At 39.3% G+C, this 24,484-nt stretch overlaps 1 protein-coding gene across 1 annotated transcript; it reads right to left on the reverse strand.

Annotated features, from left to right (window-relative positions):
* Positions 1 to 19,294: 19,294 nt before the first annotated feature.
* On the reverse strand, positions 19,295 to 21,505 carry LOC308505929 (lithostathine-like; the record flags this gene model as incomplete). The annotated part of the gene is made up of 5 exons (XM_081068755.1): positions 19,295 to 19,362; positions 19,646 to 19,772; positions 20,390 to 20,527; positions 20,731 to 20,849; positions 21,427 to 21,505. The coding sequence occupies 5 exons, from the start codon at positions 21,503 to 21,505 to the stop codon at positions 19,295 to 19,297; spliced, it is 531 nt and encodes a 176-aa protein (XP_080924881.1).
* Between the last annotated feature and the right edge of the window lie 2,979 nt (positions 21,506 to 24,484).

A 24,484-nucleotide genomic window follows, 5' to 3' on the forward strand; every position in this document is an offset into this window, starting at 1 on the left:
GCAGAGCAGAGGCAGACCCTGGAAAGACCTCAGCCCATCTCGTACTTCTTTAGCCCCTATTCTCCCCAGTCTAATTTCGGCAGACAGGCTGTTTTCCACATGTCTGCCAAGGATTAAAACGAGAGGGAAATAATCTCTGTAAAAAACTAAAATATCTAATACAAAGGTGGAAAGTAGTGAATTGGTACTGGAAAATGGTCAGTAGCACTATATATCAGTCAAAGCCTTGAAACTTCCTATGTCTTTCATTTTTAATAATCTTTATTAAATTTATTTTGGTGAAATTGGTTAGTAAACTTATATAGGTTTCACGTGTACACTTCTATAATACTTCATCTGTGTATTACACTGTGTGTCCATCACCCAGAGACAATTCTTTTATCACCCCTTTATCCTTCTTCTACAACCCCTATTCTCTCTTACCCTCTGGTAACCACTACACTGCTGTCTGTGTCTAGGAATTTTTGTTTCTTTGTCTTGTTTTCCTTTGTTGCTTTCAGTTTTATATCCCACATGTGAGGGAAATCATATAGTTCTCAACTTTTTCTGTCTGACTTATGTCACTTAGTGTGATAATCTCAAGATCCATCCATGTTGCCACAAATATCAGTATTTCATCTTTTCTTGTGACCAAGTGATATTCCATTGTATACATGTAGCACGACTTCTTTATCCAATCATCTATCGAAGGACACTTTGGTTGTTTACATATTCTGGCCACTGTGAATAAGGCTGCAATGAACATAGGGGTACATATATCTTTACAGATAAATGTTTTCAGGTTTTTAGGGTAACTACCCAGAAGAGGGATTGTTAGGTCATATGATTATTCTTAATTTTTTGAGGACGCTCCATACTGTTTTCCATAGTGGTTGTACAAATTTACATCTCCACCAGCAGGGAATAAAGGTTCCTTTTTCTCCACAGCCTTTCCAAAATTTGTTATTGTCTTGTTGATAATAGCCCTTCTAACAGGTGTAAGGTATTATGTCATTGTGGTTTTGATTTGCATTTCCCTAATAGCTAGTGAAGTTGAGCATCTTTTCATACATCTGTTGGTCGTTTGTATCTCTTCTTGGGAAAAGTTTCTGTTCAGGTCGTCTAACCATTTTTTAATTGGATTGTTTGTTTTCTTGTTGAATTGTACACTTTTTAAAATATAGTTTGGATATTAGCCCCTTATCAGGGACATGGTTTGTGAATATGTTCTCCCGTTTGGTTGGTTGCCTCTTTGTTTTGTTGATGGTTTCTTTTGCTGTGCAGAAGACTTTTAGTTTGGTATAGTCCCATTCATTTATTTTTGCTTTTACTCCTCTTTCCTTTGAAGTCAAATTCATAAAATCCTCCCTAAAGCCAAGGTCCATAAATGTAGTATCTATGCTTTCTTCTATACAATTTATTGTTTCAGGTCTCATGTTTAGGTCTTTGATCCATTTTGGATTGATTTTGATATATGGTGAGAGATAACAGTCTAGTTTCATTCTTTTGCATGTGGCTTTCCAATTTTCCAGGCAACATTTATTGAAGAGGCTGTCTTTTCTCCATTGTATGTTTTTGGTTCCTGTGTTGAAAATTATCTACCCATATATGTGGGTTTATTTCTGGGTTCTCAATTCTATTTCTTTGGTCTGTGTGTCTGTTTATCTGCCAATGCTGTGCTGTTTTGATTATTCTCACTTTGTAGTATAAATTGAAGTTAGGGAGTTTGATACCTCCAACCTTAGGATTGCTTTGGATTGCTTTGGCTATTTGGGGTCTTTCCTAATTCCATACAAATCCAATGATTTTTGTTGTTGTTCAATTTCTTTAAAAAATGCCATTGGGATTTCATTTAATCTGTACATTGTTTTGGGTAATATGGCCATTTTAACTCTGTTGATTCTTCCAATCCCTGGACATGGGATATCTTTACATTTCTTTGTGTCTTCAATTTCTTTTAATAATTGAACTCACCTAACTCTTTGCGTGCCACACTCATGCCTACCATGAAAGAAAGGACTCCACATTTACCAAAAGCAGAAGGAACTCTACTAATTTACTATTGCAAGAAGGAAATAGATTAAGAAGGAAGACACCCCAATAGACTCACCTTACTAACATTTTGGTGAGATAAACTGGCTCTTGACTCTTGACATCAGGCTGAAGGCCAGGCAGGGAAGCGCCCTTTGGGAATGCGCTATGGATACAAGGGTATCCAGATCTCAGTGTAATCTTCCATTGTCTAGTCACCTTACCAAGATTCAGTCACTTTCTTTTTGCATAAACAACCCCACATGCATGTGGTTAAAACCGGGGAATCCTATTGGTGGCAAAGATTTTCTAAAGATCTCCCTGCAAATTCAGCCACCAGTTTGAGAGCCATTTTCTCAGAGAAAGTTTTCAAAGATGCATTACCATCTTTCAGAAAGATATCTGTGATTCTTCCATTTTACTCTCTTCTCATCTGTGAAATGGTCTTTGTAGAGGAATGAATAAGATCATTGGTGTAGGAATTCCATATGTCCATACTTTAAGGGTCTCAATGCAGCTCTTCAATATCTGCAGTTCCAGCGGAGAGAAACCTGAAATGGAGAACTCAGCAGGTGGTAAATTTCATATCTGGAGTCCTTAGATTTTCTTAATATCCTATACCCTGTCCAACACTCTGAAAAGGACTGACACACATACTGAGGGTCTTCTATGATTCTATTCAGCTTGTTATATATTGCTTTAGTGTCCTGTGGCAGCTATAACAAATTTTCATGAACTTGGTGGTTTAAAACAACAGTAATTTAATGTCTTACAGTTCCAAAAGCCAGAAGTCTGATATTAGTATCAATGGGACAAAATCAAGGTTTTGGCAGAGCTGTGCTTCCTTCAGATGCTCTAGTGGTTCCTCTTCCTGCATATTACATATAATATTAAGATAGTAATAATAGTTCCTTCATAGGGTTGGCTTGACAATTGAATAAGCTAATACATTAAAAAGCTATATAAGATGCCTGTCACTTGGGCAACATTTAATAAATGTTAGTTCTTATTATTTGAATAAGAACAGTGTCCATTCTGAAGGAATAGCCAAATGAATCCTTTCTCATCAATTATGGATCTTGTGTGTCCAAAGCCTAAAACAACCGGTTCCAAGGATAAGCACGTAATAGGATTACTATTGAGACAGAATTGTAAAATTACGTCAGTTGTTCTGGGTCTATAGAAGACTTCAGGATACTTTTTTTTTTTAAATTTATTTATTTATTTATTAGTTTCAGGTATACAAAACAAGGTAATACTTAGACGTTCATCATTTATATCCCTCATACTGTGAACCCCCCTCCCCCCATCCACTATCCCTCCGACCTCACACTGAACCATCACATTATATATATAAAATTATAGTTGGCATTCATTAATGTTTAGCTTCTGGTGTACAATGCCGTGATCAGGTATCCACAGTATCCCTGAGGTGGTCTCCCAAATAGGACGCATGTCCATCGGATACCCAACAAAATCTTTACAACATTATTGAATACCTTCCCCAAATTAATTTTCAAAAAAACCCTGAGGCCATCTTGTGGTTACCAGCTGCTTCCAAATCCCTTCACCTTTCCCCTTATCCCCAACCCCCCCACACACACCCATCTAACAACTCTCGGTTTTTTCTTTGTGTCCCCAAAACTGTTTCTGCTTAGTTCATTCACATAGTCTTTTCTTTAGATTCCATATATAAGTGAGATCATATGGTACTTGTCTTTCTCTTTCTGACTTATTTCACTTAACATAATGTTCTCTAGGTCCATCCATGTTGCTGCAAATGATAAGATTTCTTTCTTCTTTATGTCTGCATAATACTCCATTGTATAAATGTACCACAGCTTCTTAATCCAGTCATCTACTGATGGGCATTTTGGTTGTTTCCATATCTTGGCTATTGTGTAAAGTGCTGCAATAAACATAGGAGTGCATACAGATTTTTGAATTGGAGTTTTGGATTTCTCTAGGTAGATGCCTAGGAGTGGAATTACTGGATCATAGGGTAGTTCCATTTTCAGATTCCTGAGATACCTCCATACTGTTTTCCATAGTGGCTGCACTAATCTGCAATCCCACCAACAGTGCACTAGCGTTCCCTTTTCTCCACATCCGCGCCAGCATTTGTTGTTTGTTGATTTATTGATGATAGCAGGATACTTTTTTTGTGAATAATAATAACAACAACAAAAAAATCCTTGAGTTGCTTCCTTTAGTAGTGTCAGTTCAAGAAATGTAGTCATACATTGTGGGGAGGGAGGATACTGGAACAGAAGGGACAAAATATTAAGAATACAATATTACAAGGCTTTTTCTTTCTTGATTGAAACATGATTTAACACACTCTGGTCCTGAAAGGCACAATCCAGGGAAGGACCTGGGCCCATGTGTATGTAGAATTATGGGACCTTCTGGAAGAGAGAGTTTCAAGGTCCCAGATTCTTCTCTCCTGATAATGAATTGAAAATCGTTTCTGAAAGAAAATGTAAGGGAAGGATCTACTGCCGAACATCACTCGGTGATCAGAGTAAAAGTTTATCTTTGGGTGTTGCTATTTTCCTAAAAGATGGGTTACAGTACTACCTTTGGATCTCAGTGCCTTGAGTCTCTGCATTTACTGAAATTTTCTTTAGGAAGCTTTTCTTAACCCTGACTCATTTTCCAATTCCTTCCAGGCCTGCTGTCTCATGCTTGGACTCCTTTTGCCAGAAATAAGATGTTTTTATTTTTATTCCAAGAAAGGAAGTTTAAACTGAAGATTTTGTTAGTGGGCGAAGCAAAGTGAGGAAAAGAGAGAAAATGTCATGACAGCACTGGAAACTGTAGAAATATGAAGGAGCAAAGCACCCAATCAATGGCTTTTATTCAGTACAGGAACCAGTTTTCTACCTGAGAGAATCTGTAGGTTTTCATACATCTCAGAAACTTGGCAGTAGATGTGGGCGCATTTAGATATGGGAGAGAGTAAACAGCCAGTGTTGAATTTGAAACACTTTCAATTATTGCTTCTTCTCTCCCACAGGACAACTTATTTGGAGCCTGATGGCATCAGGAGCTGTCATCTTGAAGCTGGCAAGAGTCGGCTACCAGCTGTTCTCATGTTATACCAAGATCCAGCCACCAGAATCTCCTGAAAAGATCTCCCACTTCTCTTTCTTGGTGAGCATTCTTGAGTTTTTCTCAAGGGAGAGCTGGCACTGCTAAGATGAAAAAACATATGGAATATATGTTCTGCAAAGCTTAGATTCTGTTGGCAGATGGAGGTGGAGGGGTGTTGAGGGTGCCAGAAATCTAAGCGGTGACATACCACATTTAGTAAGCTGCCAGCATGTGCATATTTTGTTTAATTAGCAGTTTCTGTAAGTCACAAGCATATGCTTTATTACTTCTTGTTGTTTTAATAGTAAGCTATTATGTTCTTTAGTGAAATCTGATGTCTTCTCTGAGTGAGTTTTGCTTATAATCCGCAACTCAGAGCATATATCATGCTCAGCCTTTCCTGCCAATGCCCCATCACCCCCTCCCTCTACCACCCTGCCTCTTGCTGTCCTGCAAATAGGCATTATGGGCAGACACAGAGGAATGGTACATGCTGATTCTGCTGTGAGCTCTGTTATGGGAACGGAGTATGGAAATGAACCAGAAATGGCTCTGGGACCAAAAGAATCCATCACATATCTAGAATCAGGGACATGTCCTGTTAAATTCTGATAAGAAAGATAGTGGAAGCCAGAGGCTCACAATGGAGTGGGTAAAAAAGCCAGAGAACTCTGGGGCCAAGTCTGGATAGAGAAAGATAATAGACCAAGGATGCCATAGCAAGAACAGAGCCTGATGCTGAATTGAAAAGTTTCTGAGGTCAGTACTCTTTGACTGTGCTTTTATGTGACTACCAAATTTGGTGACATTGCCTAGTTCACTGAAATGGAAGCTTTCATTTCACTTGACCCTTTGGAACCCAAGTTTTTATAGTGTTCCCCCTTGTGTCATCCTGAGACTTCTCAGAGTTGTCTGCATGTTCCACAGAGCTCTCCTGGCCTTGCTTGCCTCCTCAGCCAACCATTTGCATATGTATCACATTTTCCGTTTGCTCTGCCATGGACCACCTCCAGCACATTTTTAGACCAGCTTCCTTTAAGATGTTAGTGCTATCTATTGTGTGGCTTCATGGCAATCATTGACAGAGACCTTTTCTTAAATGCCCCCAGTAACAGCTGGGGCCAGACTATATTTAAAATACTTTATTAATAAATGAGAAGACAATGGAAGATTACAGTGAGATCTGGGTCTTGTATCCTACAGGCCCAGACCATAGCCCATTCCCAAAGATGTTTTCCTGCCTGGTCTACATCTTGATACCAGGAGTGAGAGGCCAGTTTACCTCACCAAAATGTTAGTATTCTGGAACAGTGCTTCTCAGATTTAATGTGCATTTAAATCACCTGGGAATCTTATTTAAATGCACATTTTGATTTAATCAGTTGGGGGTGGGACCTAAGATTCTGTGTTTATACCAAGTTCCCAGATGATACTAAAGACCATATTTAGAATATCAAAGCCTGTATCATGCCTTTCTTGCTCAGAATTTAAGGTCAATAGTAAGAGAACTAGGAAGAAGAAGGAAGTTCTTGTCACTTAAGCCTAAGATCTGTTCCTGATCTCGTATTTCCTTTATTAGGTCCAGTCTTAACCTAAGACAGTTGACAATGTCTGCCTACCCCCCACCTTGAGGAGACTTACAATAGAATAGCATACAAAATTATGACATATCGCAGCATTATTCATTCTTAACTTACTCCATAGTTGAGTTATCCATTCCCTGATTCAGACTGTGCTTGGCCTAATCCAAGCCAGCTTTTGTTCACTTTTAGCTTAAAGATCATCTCTTGACGTTCTTGGACAAACTTCTTGAATAAAATCTCTCTCTCTCTCTCTCTCTCTCTCTCTCTCTCTCTCTCTCTCTCTCTCTCTCTCTGACACACACACACACCTTTACATATGGACAAGAATAATATGCAGGCATAGGACAGCGAAACCAACCACCTGTAACAGTTACATCTCTCCATAAAAAATGTCCAGAAATAAATATCTGCTACAACATACAGTTTACATGACTAAAGGAAAAACTCAGTTCCAGTTTAAAATATTTGAATTCAAGTTAAACAATGGCTAACTACTTTAATGTCCATAATTAATACATCCAATTTGGTACTTTGCCTAGAAAAATAACCATTTGCTTTAAAAGGCATATTCATGTCGGCCTTTTTACTAGAAAACAGTCTGTATTAATTATACTTTTTCATATTACAAATTACCTCGAACATAGTGGCTTAAAAGCAAACATATTATTTCACAAAATCTGTAGGTCAGACTGAGTTCCCTGACCTACCAAAACTATGAAATAATAAGTGTTTGAGTTTCTCATAAGGCAACAGTCAAGGTATCGTTCAGGGTTGCAGTCTCATCTGAAGGCTTGCAGGAGAAAAGTTTTTGTTTCAAACTCATATGGTTATTGAAAAGATTTGTCTTCTCATGGGCTGTTGGACAGAGGGCCTCAGTTTCTTGATGATTGCTTCCCTCAGTTCCTTCCAAGTAGGCCTCTCTAAGTTTCTCTCCACATAGGCAGCTCACAACATGGCAGCTTTCTTCATCAGAGTGGGTAACTAACAGGGCAGAAGAGAGTACCAGCAAGAGAGAAACAGTGCGAGTAAAACAGAAGTCATGGTCATCTGTGACCGAGCTATGGAACTTTTATCCCGTTATTTTTGTCATATTCTGTTGGTAAGAAGCAAATCACTAGGTCTAGCCCACGTGCATGAGGAGGGAGTGCACAAAGGGTGTCAAAGCCAAGTAGCAGAAATCATGGGAGTCCATCACAGTGGATGCTAATTATATTGACCAAAGCTTTGAAAATTTGTTTTCTGGTTCTAATGATCAGTTACACAAATAAGAATTAGAAATCAGTGATTCCAATTGATTTCTTCATCTCACCATTACCCAAAAAGCACCCAACATTGCCTATCTTTACCTGTAACTGCTTTGTTGGATGCTACTATCCTTCAGGGCAGAACTCTGAGGGATAAATAAGGTGAAAGGTTTAGAATAGTCAATATCACACGTCCCTTCCAACACTGAAATTCCAGGGTGTTTTGTTTTTCTAGTATATTAGACATTATAAGGTCTCTGTAGCTATTTGTTGACTTGATTTTAGTTAGCTGAAAAATTTACGGACAAGGTGACACGATGAAAGTCAAAATAGGATTGGCTTAAAAGAATGTAAAATGATTTTATACGTGTCAACTTTTAATGTAATGGGATTTCTCCCTATACCACCCCCCCCACTGCCCTTTTCTAATAACTGTCACTTGACATAGTTAAAATTGCAAGTGAAAAACAAATCTGTATTTATCTATATTGCCTACGACTTCTCTTTAGGCAGAAAAAAAAGACCTCAGCATGTCCTTTTACAGAATCCTTCCTCTTCCTCCATTCAGCCTCCTGAGTGAATAATTGATGGTATTTCAAAGGCAGAAGAAGAGAACTTAGGAGAAGAGCATCTCTGTTCCTTTCCCTTCTCTGAGTGGTGTGTATCACAGGATGAATTATTATTCTTTGTCTATTTATGTAACATTGGTCCTTAACCATCTTTCATAGAAAATCCTTCTTATCTTTCTTCAAAGGGAAGAACTTTTCTAACAGATCTTGAGGAGCAGAGTATGGACTTGAGTAAGGAACAGATAGATGAGAAGATTTTAGATTGAAAAAAAAATTATACAGATGCTTTCTTTGATTGGCCTAAAGGAAAGGAGATTCCCAGAGGCAAGAAGAGCAGGCTTTTTGGGTTTCCTAATGAGACTGAGCTGGGGGGAGGTCATCTGGGTCTTCAGGAATTTTCTATCCATCTCAAAGCTTTACTAGAGCCAGAACTATAAGTAAAAATGTATTATTTTTCCCTCTTCTTTAGAATTTAAGCTAAAATATGATACTGTAGCTTTCTCAAGTGGAGGGACATAAATGATGAGGCAGAAACTTGTTCTTACCTAGGTGGCCACCAGCAGAGGAAAAAGAAGATATCCAATCCATCCCCAAGCATTCAAGGTTAAAAGACTGAGTGTGTAGTGGAAGAAAGATGAATCCTTGGGGACTGTGGGGTGCTTTTAGAGCTAGGGAAATCCTGAGTGAGTTATTCTGGCTTTTTGATATTAGGTAAGTTAAACTCTCTCAGCCTTGTTTTACTCATCTGTGCAATGTTTTAATACCTCCACATGCTTTCTGAACACTGTTACTTTTACATTTTCCACATGTTCTGCTAAAGAGTTCGTTTATTCATTTTTTTTTTTTTTACTAGGTAAGTGTCATTATTCTAGGTTAGGGTTTCTCAATGGCAGTGCTATTGACATTTTGGGATAAATAACTTTGTTGTACAGGTCTATCTTGTGATTGTAGTCTGTTTATCAACATCCTGGATTTTGACCCACTAAATGCCAAGAACTGCACCATCCCCCAACCCCCAGTTGTGGCAATGAAAAAAATCTCTTCAAGCATTGTCAAATGTCCCCAGAGGAACAAGTCGGCACCTTTTGAAAAACCACCATTCTAGATGCTAGGGATATAAAAATTGTTAAGGTGCCTGCAAAGGTCAAGCAGACAATTAAATGTCTGATTTCAAAGCTAAGCAATATGATAAGATGGAGATACACATTGGGACTAAAAAAAAAAAAAGAGCTAGTGAAAAATCAAGAAAAGAGAGTAAATCACCTTTTCAAATTGTACAAAATAAAAGAATCAGCTATGGCTGAAATCCTAAGGAATACTGCCAAAAAAAGATTGCTATGGGTCATTCCAAATCCATTCTTCCATTTTTCCCATGGTAATAAGGTTTGAGCTATGCAAATGCTTATCATGCCAGAGACCACATTTCCCAGCATCCCTTGTAGTTACATGGCCTTATGACGAAGTTCAACACCTAGGATACGAGGAGAGGTGATGTGTACAACTGTTGGGTTATTTTTAACTTGAAGATAAGTTGGTTGGCTTGGGTGACACTCTTTTCCCTTCCACTGGCTGGAATACAGAGAGGGCAGTATGTTGCCATGCAGCAGCCTACCCGTCTGTCTCCTTGTACCTGCCCCTAAAGCAAGGAGAGTCTGTGAGATGGATCCTTTCAGGGACTTTGCTTCACATTTGTGCTTGCACCTTATGTCTCCCTGTTTAGCTTCAGAAAGATGGCTGGTTAGTCAATGACGAGTAAGATTCCCCACGGGGAGGGACAACTCAAGCCAGGTACAGACACGTGAGGACCAACAGGAGAATCCACGGGGTTCATAGAGGTGGGCACAGATTCCCGTGGCTAAGGAGAACCCCTGCCTCTGTGGCTGCTTTCCTTCCCACAACCTGCAAGGGAAGAGATTCAATGGTGTGCTCTTCATCTATTCATATGCATAAAGTTTGGTCCCCTGGGGAAGTACATACATCCTGAGACTTAGGTTCAGCTGCCTGCAGGCAAGGGTGATTGGCTTGAATCAGTTTCCTATTATGACGTATGGGATTCACAGATCTTGAGGTTGGCAAGCTTTATCTCCTTTACTTTCCCCACCTAACTAATAAAACCTATGCATAGGCCCGATTTGGGGTCCAGTCCTTGAGGCTGGAGCCCCTTGGCCCTGCTTCACTCTATTCATGGCTATTGTCTTTTCTTAACCCTGCACCACCCTCCTTGCTCCCCACAACCTTCGTTGCCTGGGACTGAACAGCTGTGTCCCTGCTTCTGTCAGGTAGATAAGAACAATTCTATTAGGTAAAAGATAAGTGTTTATGCAGAAGTCAGAAACTCAATGATGTGAAATGATCCAGAAAAGTGTGGCATGATGGAAGTCAAAGAAAGAGATCCTCAGGAAGGAAACGCATTAACAGTACGACAGAGTTAAGTCTGGTTAAATGAGAGGTAGAAAAATCATTAGACAAATTGATTACCTTAATGATAGTGATTTTGGGAGAGTTCTGGGAGTATCAGTAGAGTTGCAAGAGTAAAATAGAAATATAAAATAGAGTGTGGTTAATATAGGCAACATTTTTAAAAAATTGGATGAGAAGGTAATAATTAAAGGTGAATGAGCTCGGGGTAGATAAAGTTTTAGGAAGGGTTAATTAAAAAAATAGTTTAAAATAATTGCAGATCCATAAGAATGTGCAAAGAAATGTGTAGGTGGTCCCAAACACCCTTCACTGGCCTCTCCCAATGTTCAATCTTATATAATTGTTGTATCAAAACAAAGAAACTGATATTAATATAACCACAGAATTTATTCAGATTTTATCATTTATGCATGCACTTAAATATATGTGTGTAAGTGTATAGCTGTATAAAATTTATCACATATGTGTTTTTTTGGTAACCGTCACTACAATGAAGATACTTAACAATATCACAAGACTCTTTTGTTATTCCTTTATAGCCTCACCGACCCCTTCTCTTTTCTCCCTAAACCTTTGCTATCACTAATCTGTCCTATAACTTTATAATTAGGTTAGTTCATGAACATTTTATAAAGGGAAACAAGCAATGTGTATTCTTTTGGATTTTTCACTCGAATAATTTTCTAGATTTTTTTCCAAGTTTTGTGTTTCTCAATAGTTTGTTCTTGTTACTCCTGACTAGTATTCTATGGTCTGGATGTACAACAGTTTGTTTAACCATTCACTGATTGAAAGGCAATGGAGTAGTTTCCAGTTTTTTTTTTTTTTTTTTGCTATTAAAATAAAGCTGCTATGAAATTTTCTTTGTACGTTTCTATATGAAAATATGTTCTCATTTCTCTGGGATCTATGCTTAGCAGTGCTCCGAGGGGTACTTATAGCATTAAATAAATATACTATCTTAGAAAAGGAGGGAGGTCTCAAATAATTGATCTAATTCATTACCTAGGAAACTGAACAAAATAAAGAAAAGTAAGGAAACAATCAAGATAAGAGCAAAAGCTAATAATCAACATTCAGAAAGAAACTTGTCCGAAGAGACCTTTATAGAGTACTCGACCCATCAAAAGATGAATACACATTTTTTTTCGAGTACAGAGAGACACGTACCAATGTTAACCATATTCTGAACCATGAAAGTTACTTAAATCAGCTGATTTTCTCCATTCTTTTCAGTATGGTTGCATGACTCATTGTAAACAAGTTAGATTCATTGGGTTTCATGTACATGCTACCTTGGGTTCCTTCCAATTTTATCAAAGCATCATGCCGTACACCTTAAGTATATACAATTTTTGCCAATTATACTGCAATAAAGTTAGGTAAAAAATAGACTTTTTTTTTTTTTTTTTAAAAAAGGCTATTCAATGGATAAGTCTTTTAAGAAATGGTGCTGAAAAATTTGATGTCCATATGCAAAATAAATTAACCTTGACCAAATTATCACATGAAAACTTTTTCAATATCATTATTAGAGGGAGGCAGATTAAAATCACAATGAGATGTCACTACACACCTATTTGATAGGCTAAAATAAGAAAGATTGACCATACTGAGAATGAAAAACGATTGGAACTCTGCTGGTGTCCACATAAGTGATATAGTCACTTTAGAAAATTTGTGGCAGTTTTTAAAATGTTACATATAAAAACTTAGTGTGCAGTGCAGGTATCCCACTTCTAGATAATTACCCTAAATAAATAAAAGCATGTGTCTCTACACTAACATTCACAGCAGCTTTGTTTATAATAGACAAAAACTGAAAACCACCCTAATGTCCATCAACAAAATAGACAAAAAGTTATATCCACACCATAGTGTTACATAACAGTGAAAATAAATGAAGTATGGATACATGCAATAATATAAATGAATCTTAAAATAATTATGCTAAGTATAAGAAACCAGAGAGAAAAAAATGAAGTATGTATACTGTATTATTCAATTTACGCGAAATTCTAGAAAAAGCTAATTAAACTTGTTTATAATGTCAGAAAGCAGATTAGTAGTTGCCCTGTGTTAGGGGGATTGGAAAAGTTAAGGGTGAGCAGAGGGGATAGGGGAAGAAACCCTTAGTGGTGATGGATATGTTTATTATGTCAATTATTTTGATGATTTCATAGATATATACGTATGTCAAAATTTCCATACTTTAAATATGTACAGTTTTTTTGCACCTCAAATATGGCAGCTCAAATATGGCTGCACCTCGATAAAGCTGCAAAATCAAAACAAATTACGAAGGCTCTTCAGTAAATCAAAGATTCATTGGGAGGCTGGAGCACATAGTCTGGACAACAAGAAAGAACAAGGACAGTTTGGCAACTAAAAGTAGAGAGAAGATTGTGAAGTTAGAGCAGTTTGATAAAACTCTGAAATAGGGCAGGGCAGGGACTCCAAGAAAAATCACTAACCACTGGAAACAAAGGACCAGTAAATTAAGATGGGACAAGGAAACCAGCCAGAACTGGCCAAGACCAATATGGCAATTGAGATTCACCTTCAAATAAGCTCCAGCCACATTATGTGGTCATTGTAATACATCCCCTTACTAAATGACACAATCCCTAGCACCAGGACACTTCTGGAAAAAAACATATAAGGACAAAAAAGAGGTGTATTCTAAATTCCCAGAAGAACCCATCCCTTCTAAGAACTAATAATAATATTCTTCCCCGTTATTCCCATATTAAAAAGCTTGACTAATAAATCCACTGCTGTCAACAGGGTCCAGGCCGTCTCTTGCCTAAGGGCAGCCTCTGCACTGGCTGTGGAGTAGACTTTCGGTTTATTTTCTGGCTCTTGCCTGAATTCTTTCTTTCCTGCATGAAGTCAAGGACTCTCTTCCCTGCATCAACTGTGTATGAGCCACAACCATTGAACCCACTGCAAGATCTCCAGCTCCACAACCACTGTGAATGATCTCTTTTCTCTTTGTACCACTACCTGGTTGCGGCATTAATTGTCACGCCTGGATCATATTCAAGGCTCTAGCCTCTATAAAACTGGGATGTGGAGGATGGATAGCTGCCACCTTTGGTTCTATACTGGGAGCTGTGACCCTGCCTCTCATCACGAACTGTGCTGAGGGGTGTCCCTCAACACATAGGAAGCGTTCTCACTCTGAGCAGCCAAGAGGTAAAAAAGACAAATGACTCTGTAAGCATGACATAGTTTCTGAAGGCATAAGGGGCCCTTCAGTCCTCGGGCTCCCTGACATATACCCGTGTAGACCATTCTGCTTCACACACTCCTGGCTCTGTAGTTAGTTAGGGACACAGCTGAACTACCCAATTCCCATCCCTCTGTTATTTACGTACTGTGCATTTTCATTTGCAAGATTTGGTTCTCTGTTCCCTGGGATGTGCTACTGTAGCAGATATTTAATCTTAGAGGATGTAGGAATAGATTAAACTTTTTTCTCCATTTTTAAAATATATATTAAAGTTAATTGGGGTGACAATAGTTAGTAAAGTTACATAGGTTTCAGGTGTACAATTCTGTAATACATCATCTATATAACACATTGTATGTTCGCCACCCAGAGTCAGTTCTGCTAATGTCTTTTTCTAACCATCTGTGTTCTTAGAAGCAGCCAGCTCATGCTTGCAATTTCCCCAGTGCTATACTCTGTCCTGGGCCAACACTCCCTCTAGTGGTAGTTTTTTTAATCCTCCCACAATTACCTAAAAGCCTACTCTTTAGACTAGTGGCATTCAAAAGTTGGATTGCTATTTACATTAAAAAAAACATATATTTTATATCTCAACTCTATTCACACAGGCATATGTAACTAAAATAAAAGTTCGGAAAAACACTATTTTCCCATACTTTGAAAAACAGAGCTTTGGACTATTACAAAAACCTCGTATATTAAAAGGTATTTCTCCCAAATAGACATACACAAACATGCAGACTCTGTGACCAAATGCCTGATATATGGCACACCCTATTACCTTCTTTTATATTGATGCATTTGATACAAAGCCTTGGAAAAACTTTGAAGTAAAGAAACCTGCTCAACTTTGCATAACTTAGGGTTTGCCAAACTTAACTATGGAATGAGTATTCCCAAAGTGTATATATATATTATAATGTGTATATATATATATATATATATATATATATATATATATGCATTAAACAAATCTATGAGTAGAATATTTATGAAATGAGTATTGCAAGAAATGAGATTTTGGGAATTTCTTTAAACATGAAGAAGAAATCCATAAATAAATCCAAGAGTCAAATATATACACAAGTTGTAGCTGAAATGTACGCAACTGGTGTGCAATGGCCTCTCTGAGGTACACTAAAAACTGCATAGAAAGAATGGACAAATGTGGTTGGGTGGTAAGAGGTGTGAAGGTGGAGGAGGGAGAATTCTGTTAAAGCTGAAAGGGTTGAATCTTCAAGTTACAGTTGGGGATATTAGGAAATAGTTTCCCTCAGCTTACCTAACTCCTAACCAGAGGTTCTTTGTACCTGCCGCTGCTGTCAGTGGTTAGAAGTCTAGATGGAGAGTAGAGTCAATGATAGAGGCAGGAGCAGAGGCCCAGAAACATGTGGAGATATGCTGATCCACTGTGCGCCCGTTCATTGCCCACAGTGACTGACAGAAATCTAATCACAATAAGTAAAATACGTAGTTCTGACCCAATGAAGATTGGATAAACACAATGAGGGTCATGAGCAAATAGCCAGCTGGTCAACTGCTGGAAGCCTGGAGGACAGTACAAGGTCAGAAGCAGATATGGTCCCTGGGCTAACAGGTCAGTAGCCAAGTAAAGGAATCTACGTCAGAAAACTAGCCAAGATCAGAATGAGAGCCTGAGACAGTTAACTCTTGTTCACTGCAGTAGAATTCTGTGGGGGTCCATTCCTACCCCTTTTTCTAAGTACTGGGTTTCATCCGCAGGTCCTATTTAAGAGGTTAGCATAGCTCTCATAATAATAATATGTAAATCAAACTTCTTGCCCGAGTTGATGGAACTATGGTGAACACCCAGTCCTTGCGAGAATAATCATATATTCTCGTGAAAATGAATTAGTTCAGTGAGAATATAATCTTTTGAGTCACTGGACTGAAAAGTTTGGTAGAACTCTACTATTCTAATGAGTTAGCCATGTATGAACACCTCGCCTGTACCCTAAGGGCAAGGACACTGATAAGTTGAAAGAGTATGAACAAAATCCAGTGAAATAAAGAGAGGGAAGGGAGGAGAGAGTCATCTCACTTTCTGACTTGTTCTTTCTTTTCCTGGGACTTCATGAGAGTCAGCACGATGCCCTAATCTTGGGTGCATTGAGGTAAATCTACATCCTTCCAGAAACATCTCATTTTGCTTCATTGAGTTAGAATGCATATCAGAATCTAGCTAAGCCAACCTAAATGAAACCTGTGTCCTATCTCAGGCAAGATGCCTTTGAGCTGTGAGCAACCCAACAGGAGTATGGACTCCGAAGGAGGAAGTTATTGAGAATTCAGATATTGATCTAACACAAAGGTATATCTACGTTATTCCCCAAATGGAGGGGGAGTAGTTTCAATTAGAGAAAAATAAGAAATGACAAATATTAGGAGAGAGGGAAATATGGTATCAGCTGTGTCAAGAGAAGGAGAGCTCTGGACTGCCTCCAAGGCATTAAATTATAACCTCACAATGATTCCATTTGCATTGAGTTACTATAACTCCCAGCATGAATCTGACACCATGACAGTTTTGCAGGATCCAAATAAGGAAGAAAGAGAGGAAAACTGGGGATCCCAGCTACTGGGAGGAAACTGATGAGCCATGTCAGTGGGATGTGATGAAAGTCTGCCCCTGGGAGGCATAAATACTCCTTCCTCAGTGAGACTTGCTCTCTGAGTTCATCCGCACTTCCCTCTCAAGTGTGTGCTTTCATCTCAATAAACTTTCTCTGATTTCTTGCATCTGTCTTGCTCTTGAATTCTTTCTCTTGCGAAGACAAGAACCTGGGCAACACTGTTCCAGGTTGTGTCCTCTCTTGGACATCCTCATGAGCTTCTGGCCACGATTAGGCTGGTGTGTATTTTGCAGAGGAAGATCAGAAAGACACATTGTCACCCTTATCATATTATAGCAAAGGTACATACCATCAAGGGACTTAGCACTGTTGCTGTTGATTTTGGTCACCTGACTGATATAGTGTTGGTCAGTTTTCTCCTCAGAAAAGTTATTCTTTTTTCAGTCCCTTTCTGTGCTTTACTCCTTGGAAGGAACTCACTATGTACAGCCCGCACTTAAATGTGGGAAGTTATGCTCCCCCTCCGTGAACGTGGAACAACTCCATAAAGTATTTGTAATTCTTTCTGCAGGAAGTATTGGTCATTTCTTGTTAATTAACATGTGAATGTTAATCTTTAATATATTCATAATTAATTTTATCAATGTTAACTTATGGGTATTTGCATTGTACTTTGACTTATACTCCAATACTGCCTGATTTGTTTTATTGCTCAAATACTTCCAACTTTGGTCTTTGGGAGCTCTGTCAGCGAGCTTGTGTGTCCCACTGAAACAACCCCATCGATAGGTTTTTAGTTTTATAAATAAACACTTCCTTTATTTATAGTATAACAAGATGCTCCAGGATCATTTTATATATTACCTCTTCTGTCTGAGGGTCAATCATTTCTTCAAGAAGCTCGTGTTCCTTTTATTGGACAATGGCATTAAAACTAAGATCTGGCACACAGTGTCCCAGAGTTTCTGAATGTAATGTCCTCCATCCCCAAGATTTAATGAGGTATAATTAGTACACAAAAAGTGCACAAAATTAATGTACACAATTTAGTGTTTTGGACATATGTATAGACTCATGGTACCATCACCACAACCAAGGTAATAAATATATTCATCACCTCTGAAAGTTTCCTTGAGTCCTGTTTTTTCGTTTATGGGTTATTCTTTTGTGGTAACAACACTTTACATGAGACATATCCTCCTGACAAATTTTGAGTGTATAATACCTTCTGTTAAGTATAGGCATTATGTTGTGCCTTGGATTCTGGAAGCATTTCCGGTGTCTCTTGATATGATCATGGGATTTTTGTCCTTTATTCTTTCAATTTGGTGTAACACATTGATTGATTTGCATATGTTGAATCACCCTTGCATTCCAGAAATAAATCCCACTTGGTCACCTTTATGAAGCTTTTAATGTTCTGTTGAAATTGGTTTGCTGACATTTGTTGAAGGGTTCTGCGTCTATATTTGTCAGGGACACGACATGCAGTTTTCTTTTCCTTTTGGTGTTTTTATCTAGACAGATTTCAAAGTGGTGATTTTTCTGTTCACCACAAGAATCTGGTGGGATTTCCAGAAGTAAAAGCCATGGATGCCTGGTGACCTCCCTAAAATTGCAGCCTCCAGGAGTTTCACACCCTTTAAAGCCAATACACAACTCAGCGTTCAGCAGCTTGTGACAATTATCAATAATGTACCTAAGAGATTATGACTCTAGCTACTCCTGCTCCATGTTAGCAGAATGGAGAAGAACTCTATGAATTCTGCAGCCTTCTGGAGTCTGCAGGTTTCAGGATTATATTAGTCCAGGAAAAGTTGTGGGTTTTGAAATAGTTTATTATTATTATTATTATTATTATTATTATTATTATTATTATTCTTTAGGAAGAGTGACAACCCCCAATACTCCACATTTCAGCATCGTAACCGGAGTCCAAATAATTAATATCCTACTGTACTTTAGTAAAAAACAGTGTGGTACAAGCTACATTACAAATTAAAGAAAAGAATTGATTCTTCATGCAAATACATTCAGAAGTTCTGTGGTAATAACACCAGAGCCTACCAGCAATCCCACAAAGACTCTCATGAAACAACATCAGGAAAAGGGCACAACAGAGAGTGTTTTTCTCTGTATACAACACAACCCCCACAAACAGAGCATACATACTGGTACTCCCCAATACACACTAGTGGGGAAGCACATGTAGTCATTTCCCCAGGGGCCTGAATGTAAGTGAACAAAAGCAAGACTTGAATTTCCTCCCATACCCACTTCTTCCTCAGTCTTGCTATAAGGCTGAAACACGAAAGCACACATGTATGGAGTAAAAAGTAAAATATTTATTAATATTCTTTGAATCCTCAGACAATGAAACACAAAAAGCCCGAAATGAGACTGACGAGGTGGGAAAATCAGAAATAAGAGATCAGGTTCAAGGTTCCGGGGAGAATAGTTTCTTGCTGAGTGGGTCTTCTCACTTGCTCCCATGTTGACGATGAGCTACATCCCAAATTCTGGTCACTCTCTCTCATCCCATCTAGTCCTCGAACTTGCAGATATAGGGTAACTTCTCGCGACATTGATAATCTTTCCATTTCAGATATCCTGCGGAGAGAGAGAAGAGCTAAAGTGAATGGGGTTGATGGAGCTTGTGTCCCAAAGGAGTGGAATCCCTGACTCTGGGTTTGGATTCAAAGCCCCTCCCTCTTCTGCGCCAGAGCCCACACTCTAGGGGAAGGAGACTCACATAAAGAAGAGATGGGAGGGGATGGGAGGAGACTAACCTACATTGCATTTCCTACCTCAGGAGGATTCCCTGAGGTCAGGCCCCGAAATGGAGGATGAGGGGATGGAAAGGTTGGCCATAGTTTGCTTTCCTCTTTCTTACCTGAGCTTCTTGACAGGCTCCCACAGTAGCCAGGGTTTGAGATGGTGGAAGGATTTCTCTCCCAGGCATCGTAATTCAGCACATCATCATTACTCCACTCCCATCCACCGGCATTCGGCTGATAGCCCTATAGAGAATGGAGCCAGGTGAGGAAAAATGGCCATTAGATTCTCCTTGAACAATCCCCTCAGCTGCATATCTGATCCCTTTCTCAGCATCATGAAATTTGTTCTGCTCTTCTAGTTGTTGCCACAGAACTCTTCTCTGGGAAACTGTCCCTACCTCCTTGTTCCTATTGGCAAATCCCAAAACCAATAATCACTAAGAACAACCACTCTGTGTTATGCTACTGGCTGAATGAAAATTGGTGGTGCATTTGTAATCGATTATTCTTTGAACCTTAATGACAATGTCAGTTTAGCTTCTTATCTTCATTTTGAATTCCTCAGCACAGAATAGTACAGTATAGACCCAATGAAGCTTAGAGCACAGATTACAAGGCACTATGAGTGAATTGTGTAAAAACGCTTGACAAGAGGCAGATTAACTTCAACTGGAGATAAGGATCCTCCACAAAACTCATCTCTTCAGCTCAACCCAAGGCCCTCCCTTTTCCCCCACACATCCCCTCCATTCTCTGAGCTCCAAAACACTCTAAGGTATTTCCTGGGAGGTCACAGGAGACAGGAAGTGGGTCTGAGTAGCCATAGCAGCGTCAGAGATATCAGAGAGATGCAATTGTACCTGTGTGGGGTCATGGAGCCCAATCCAGACGTTAGATTGGATGTTCAAATTGCTCTTGACAAGGGAGGCCAGGAAGGATGCCTCACCCGCACTGAGTACAGACACAAGGCTTCCTGAGCGTCGCTTCTGGCAGGCAATCTGTGTAGGGAAGCGAGAGACTGAGGAGGAGCTTCAGATGTCATTGGGGAGGACAAGGTTTGGGTAGGTGAGAAGAGGTGTTTGTGCAAAAGATGAGTGTGACCATTCTTGCCCTCAAAAAGTCTACAGAATGGAGACCACATTCTCTCCCTCTGGTCTCAGTTGTACTCTCCCCTCTCCTAACTGCAAGTGCAACTACTCACATCAGCATCTGTCCAGGATTTGGGCGTCGTAAACAAGGCATAGCAGTGGAAGCGATAAGCATAGGAGCCTGCGGGACAATTGCTCCTTGGAGACTCAAGGTACTTCTTAGAGTCTTCACCTGGGTTGGAAGGAAACAAAGGAGAAGGATGGAGTGAAATAAAGAGCTGGGGTTGGTGTTGGGAAGTAACCTTAGGGAAATATGTATGAGGCCAGTAGATGTGAAAAGGACACCAAACTGTTCACTACCTCTTACTGTTGCCAGCACTTTCAGGATTACTTGATCTTGAACCAGCCCCATGAAATGAAGGACCATCTCTTTTCTTTCTACCCTTGCCCTTTTTCAAAAGTCCGACACTTCCCCCACTCTGCACAGACTGTTCCCACACTGGATTCTCCACATTCTCCTTCCTGTTATCTCATTACTGACCCTTCATGCTTTCTGTCTTCATCCTACTAATGTAAATTAGAATCCACTCACAAAATGGAAATTATCTCATTTCATTGTTAATGGACAATGTGATGCCTCCCACCACTAGTAACCCCAGAGGAAGCAGTGGTGATGGAGGAATCGCAGGCAGTTTCCTTGTGGGAGGATATACCTCACCATTGCCACATGCATCACACAGGAGGCTTCCTCCTCCTCTTGGCAGTGAGCATTCACAGGGAACCCAGTGTTAGAGGCAGTGAAATCTCACCTTGCACCTGAGATAGAAGCATCAGGCAGGAGAGCAGCATCCAGGATACGCTGGGGAGGGCCATGGATGGCAGCATCATGTCCTTGACTTGAAGAAGCAATCAGAGATCATTAAAGAAGTGTGATCAGAGAGAGTGCATGCAGAGAATCCTCTGTTCCCCTCTTGCTTTTCCTTTGTCCCCTAGGAATGAATTGATCTTGGTGACATCCATCCCATTCTCTAGCTCTGCCAATACCTGGAGAATCTGTACGCTCTACTCACCCAGAGACTCCCAGTATCTCCTTAGCTTAGTCTCTGAGCTCCTATGTTCTTAAGACTAGAATCCTCCTATAACATTCTCCCGAATATATTGTATCTCATCTTCCCTCAGGGTCTATTTACCTGTTCTGCAGGTATCTGCGATCGTTGATCAAGTCAGAAAAGACCAAGCTTTTATAGGAAGATCAGAGGGAAGGGCACTGTAATGAATAACAGAAACGTGGCATCAGTACTGGGATCATGAGGAAGGGCTTGGCATTAGTTCAAGGAACTTCTGACCTTGGGGAGTAGACTCTTCCTGGCGATGGCTGGGAATTACCTCAGGTGTTAGTTCTTTCCCGTTAGCAGGCCAGCACTTTCCTGAGAAACAAGTGAAGTTTGGACTTTCTCCTCCCATGCCGGGAATCCTTGTATTGGAAACTTTCAGGGATGAAGGTAGTCCTGTGGGACAAATTCTGATGTTACATAGTTGATAAAATATTGTGGCATTGGATAGATACAATGTCAAAACTGTATTTTTGAGCTATCGTCTAAGAACTCACTCCTGCCGGCATATGTATAAATGTTTTAATTTTTCAATACATGTCTTTGTTTCTTTAAACCTCTTAAAATTAAATAAAAACAAAGTAAAAGTGGGGTGGGTATAAGAATGGGAATTATTGGTGAGAAGCAAGTATTTGTTGAGGAAAATATAATAACTGAAACCAAGGAAAGGAGCAATGGTTCAGGGTTGCTGTTGCAGCATTCTTAAAATCAATAGTCAAGCCAGGATTGTAAGGAACAACAGATGAAGAAATTCGCCTTCCCTATGGGAAGACTGAGAAATAGTTTCTCATTCAGGTCAATTTTGAATTGGCAATTTGATACTTCATAGTGGCATTCTCAGATTGTGATCTTTATTCAATGGGGGTCTTTAAGACACTTTCAGGGAACCATATTGTTGTAATTTTCATAATTATAGCAAAGTGTTATTTGTCTTTTTATGCTGTGTTGACATTTGCACTGATGGGGCAAGAGCAAAGGTCGCCAAAAGTTTGGGGTAATCAATATTAATCAACTCAATCACATCACCCTGCGTTCTTAATATTAACACACTTTCGAGAAACAAAAAAGTGTAATCTCACTTCAGAATGCCCTTGATGAGCTTGATGAAACAGTAAAGATAATTAATTTTAGTAAGTCTTAAATCTTTTAATATTCTGTATAACTAAATTGGAAGTCTGCATAATAAAATATAATGGTTATCCTGAGAAAAAGCATTTATAATGGTTTTCATCTGCAGTTTTCATGGAACGCAATTTTTACTTGAAAAATTGACTGAGATGTAAGCTTGTTATTCACATATTGGAATTTTGTTGACATTTTTTGGAAAATGATCAAAGCGAGTTAGTAAATAATATTTTAAAAATCCAGTTTTAATATCTAGAAATACACACACAAACACATACGCACACACAGGTGCACAAGGATTGACAATTAAGTTCACAAACATGGTACAAAAATGTTGCTAACCTTTTAGATATCGGAGGGATTATTCATCATGAATTTGTACCAACTGGACACACAGTTAACCAAGTTTACTATTTGGAAGTGCTAAAAAGGCTGAGTGAAAAAGACGACCAGAACTTTTTGCCAACAATTCATGGCTCTGACATCACGACAGTGCACCAGCTCACAGACACTGTCTGTGTGGTAGTTTTCAGCCAGTAAACAAATAACTGTATTGGAAAACCCTCCCTACTCACCTCATCTGGCCCCAAACTTCTTTCTTTACCCGAAGATAAAGAAAATATTGAAAGGAAGACATTTTGATGACATTCAGGACATCAAAGGTAATACGAAGACAGCTCTCAGAACATTCCAGAAAAAGAGTTCCAAAATTGCTTTGAAGGGTGGACTAGGCACAGCTCAGTGCATAGTTTCCCTAGTGGAGTACTTGGAAGGTGACCATAGTGATATTCAGCAATACGTTATGGAGCTCTTTTCTAGGATTAATTCGCGAACTTTATTCTCAGACGTCGTTGTTCTGAAACCCAATGAAAACTGGACAAATACAATGAGGGTCGTGAGCAAATAGCCAACTGGAAAACTGCTGGAAGTCTGGAGGACAGTACTAAGTCAGAAGCAGATATGGTCCCTGGGCTAACAGGTCAGTAGCCAAGTAAAGGAATCTACGTCAGAAAACTAGCCAAGATCAGAATGAGAACCTGAGAGAGTTAACTCTTGTTCACTGCAGTAGAATTCTGTGGGGGTCCATTCCTACCCCTTTTTCTAAGTACTGGGTTTCATCCGCAGGTCCTACTTAAGAGGTTAGCATAGCTCCCATAAAAATACTATGTGAATCAAACATCTTGCCCGAGTTGATGGAACTATGGTGAACACCCAGTCCTTGCGAGAATAATCATATATTCTCGTGAAAATGAATTAGTTCAGTGAGAATATAATCTTTTGAGTCACTGGACTGAAAAGTTTGGTAGAACTCTACTACTCTAATGAGTTAGCCATGTTTGAACACCTCGTCTGTACCCTAAGGGCAAGGACACTGATAAGTTGAAAGAGTATGAACAAAACCCAGTGAAATAAAGAGAGGAAAGGGAGGAGAGAGTCATCTCACTTTCTGACTTGTTCTTTCTTTTCCTGGGACTTCATGAGAGTCAGCTCGATGCCCTAATCTTGGGTGCATTGAGGTAAATCCACGTCCTTCCAGAAACATCCCATTTTGCTTCATTGAGTTAGAATGCATATCAGAATCTAGCTAAGCCAACCTAAATGAAACCTGTGTCCTATCTCAGGCAAGATG

This window comes from Rhinolophus hipposideros (genome assembly GCF_964194185.1).
Source record: "Rhinolophus hipposideros genome assembly, chromosome: 12".
In the NCBI taxonomy this organism is placed as follows: Eukaryota; Metazoa; Chordata; class Mammalia; order Chiroptera; family Rhinolophidae; genus Rhinolophus; species Rhinolophus hipposideros.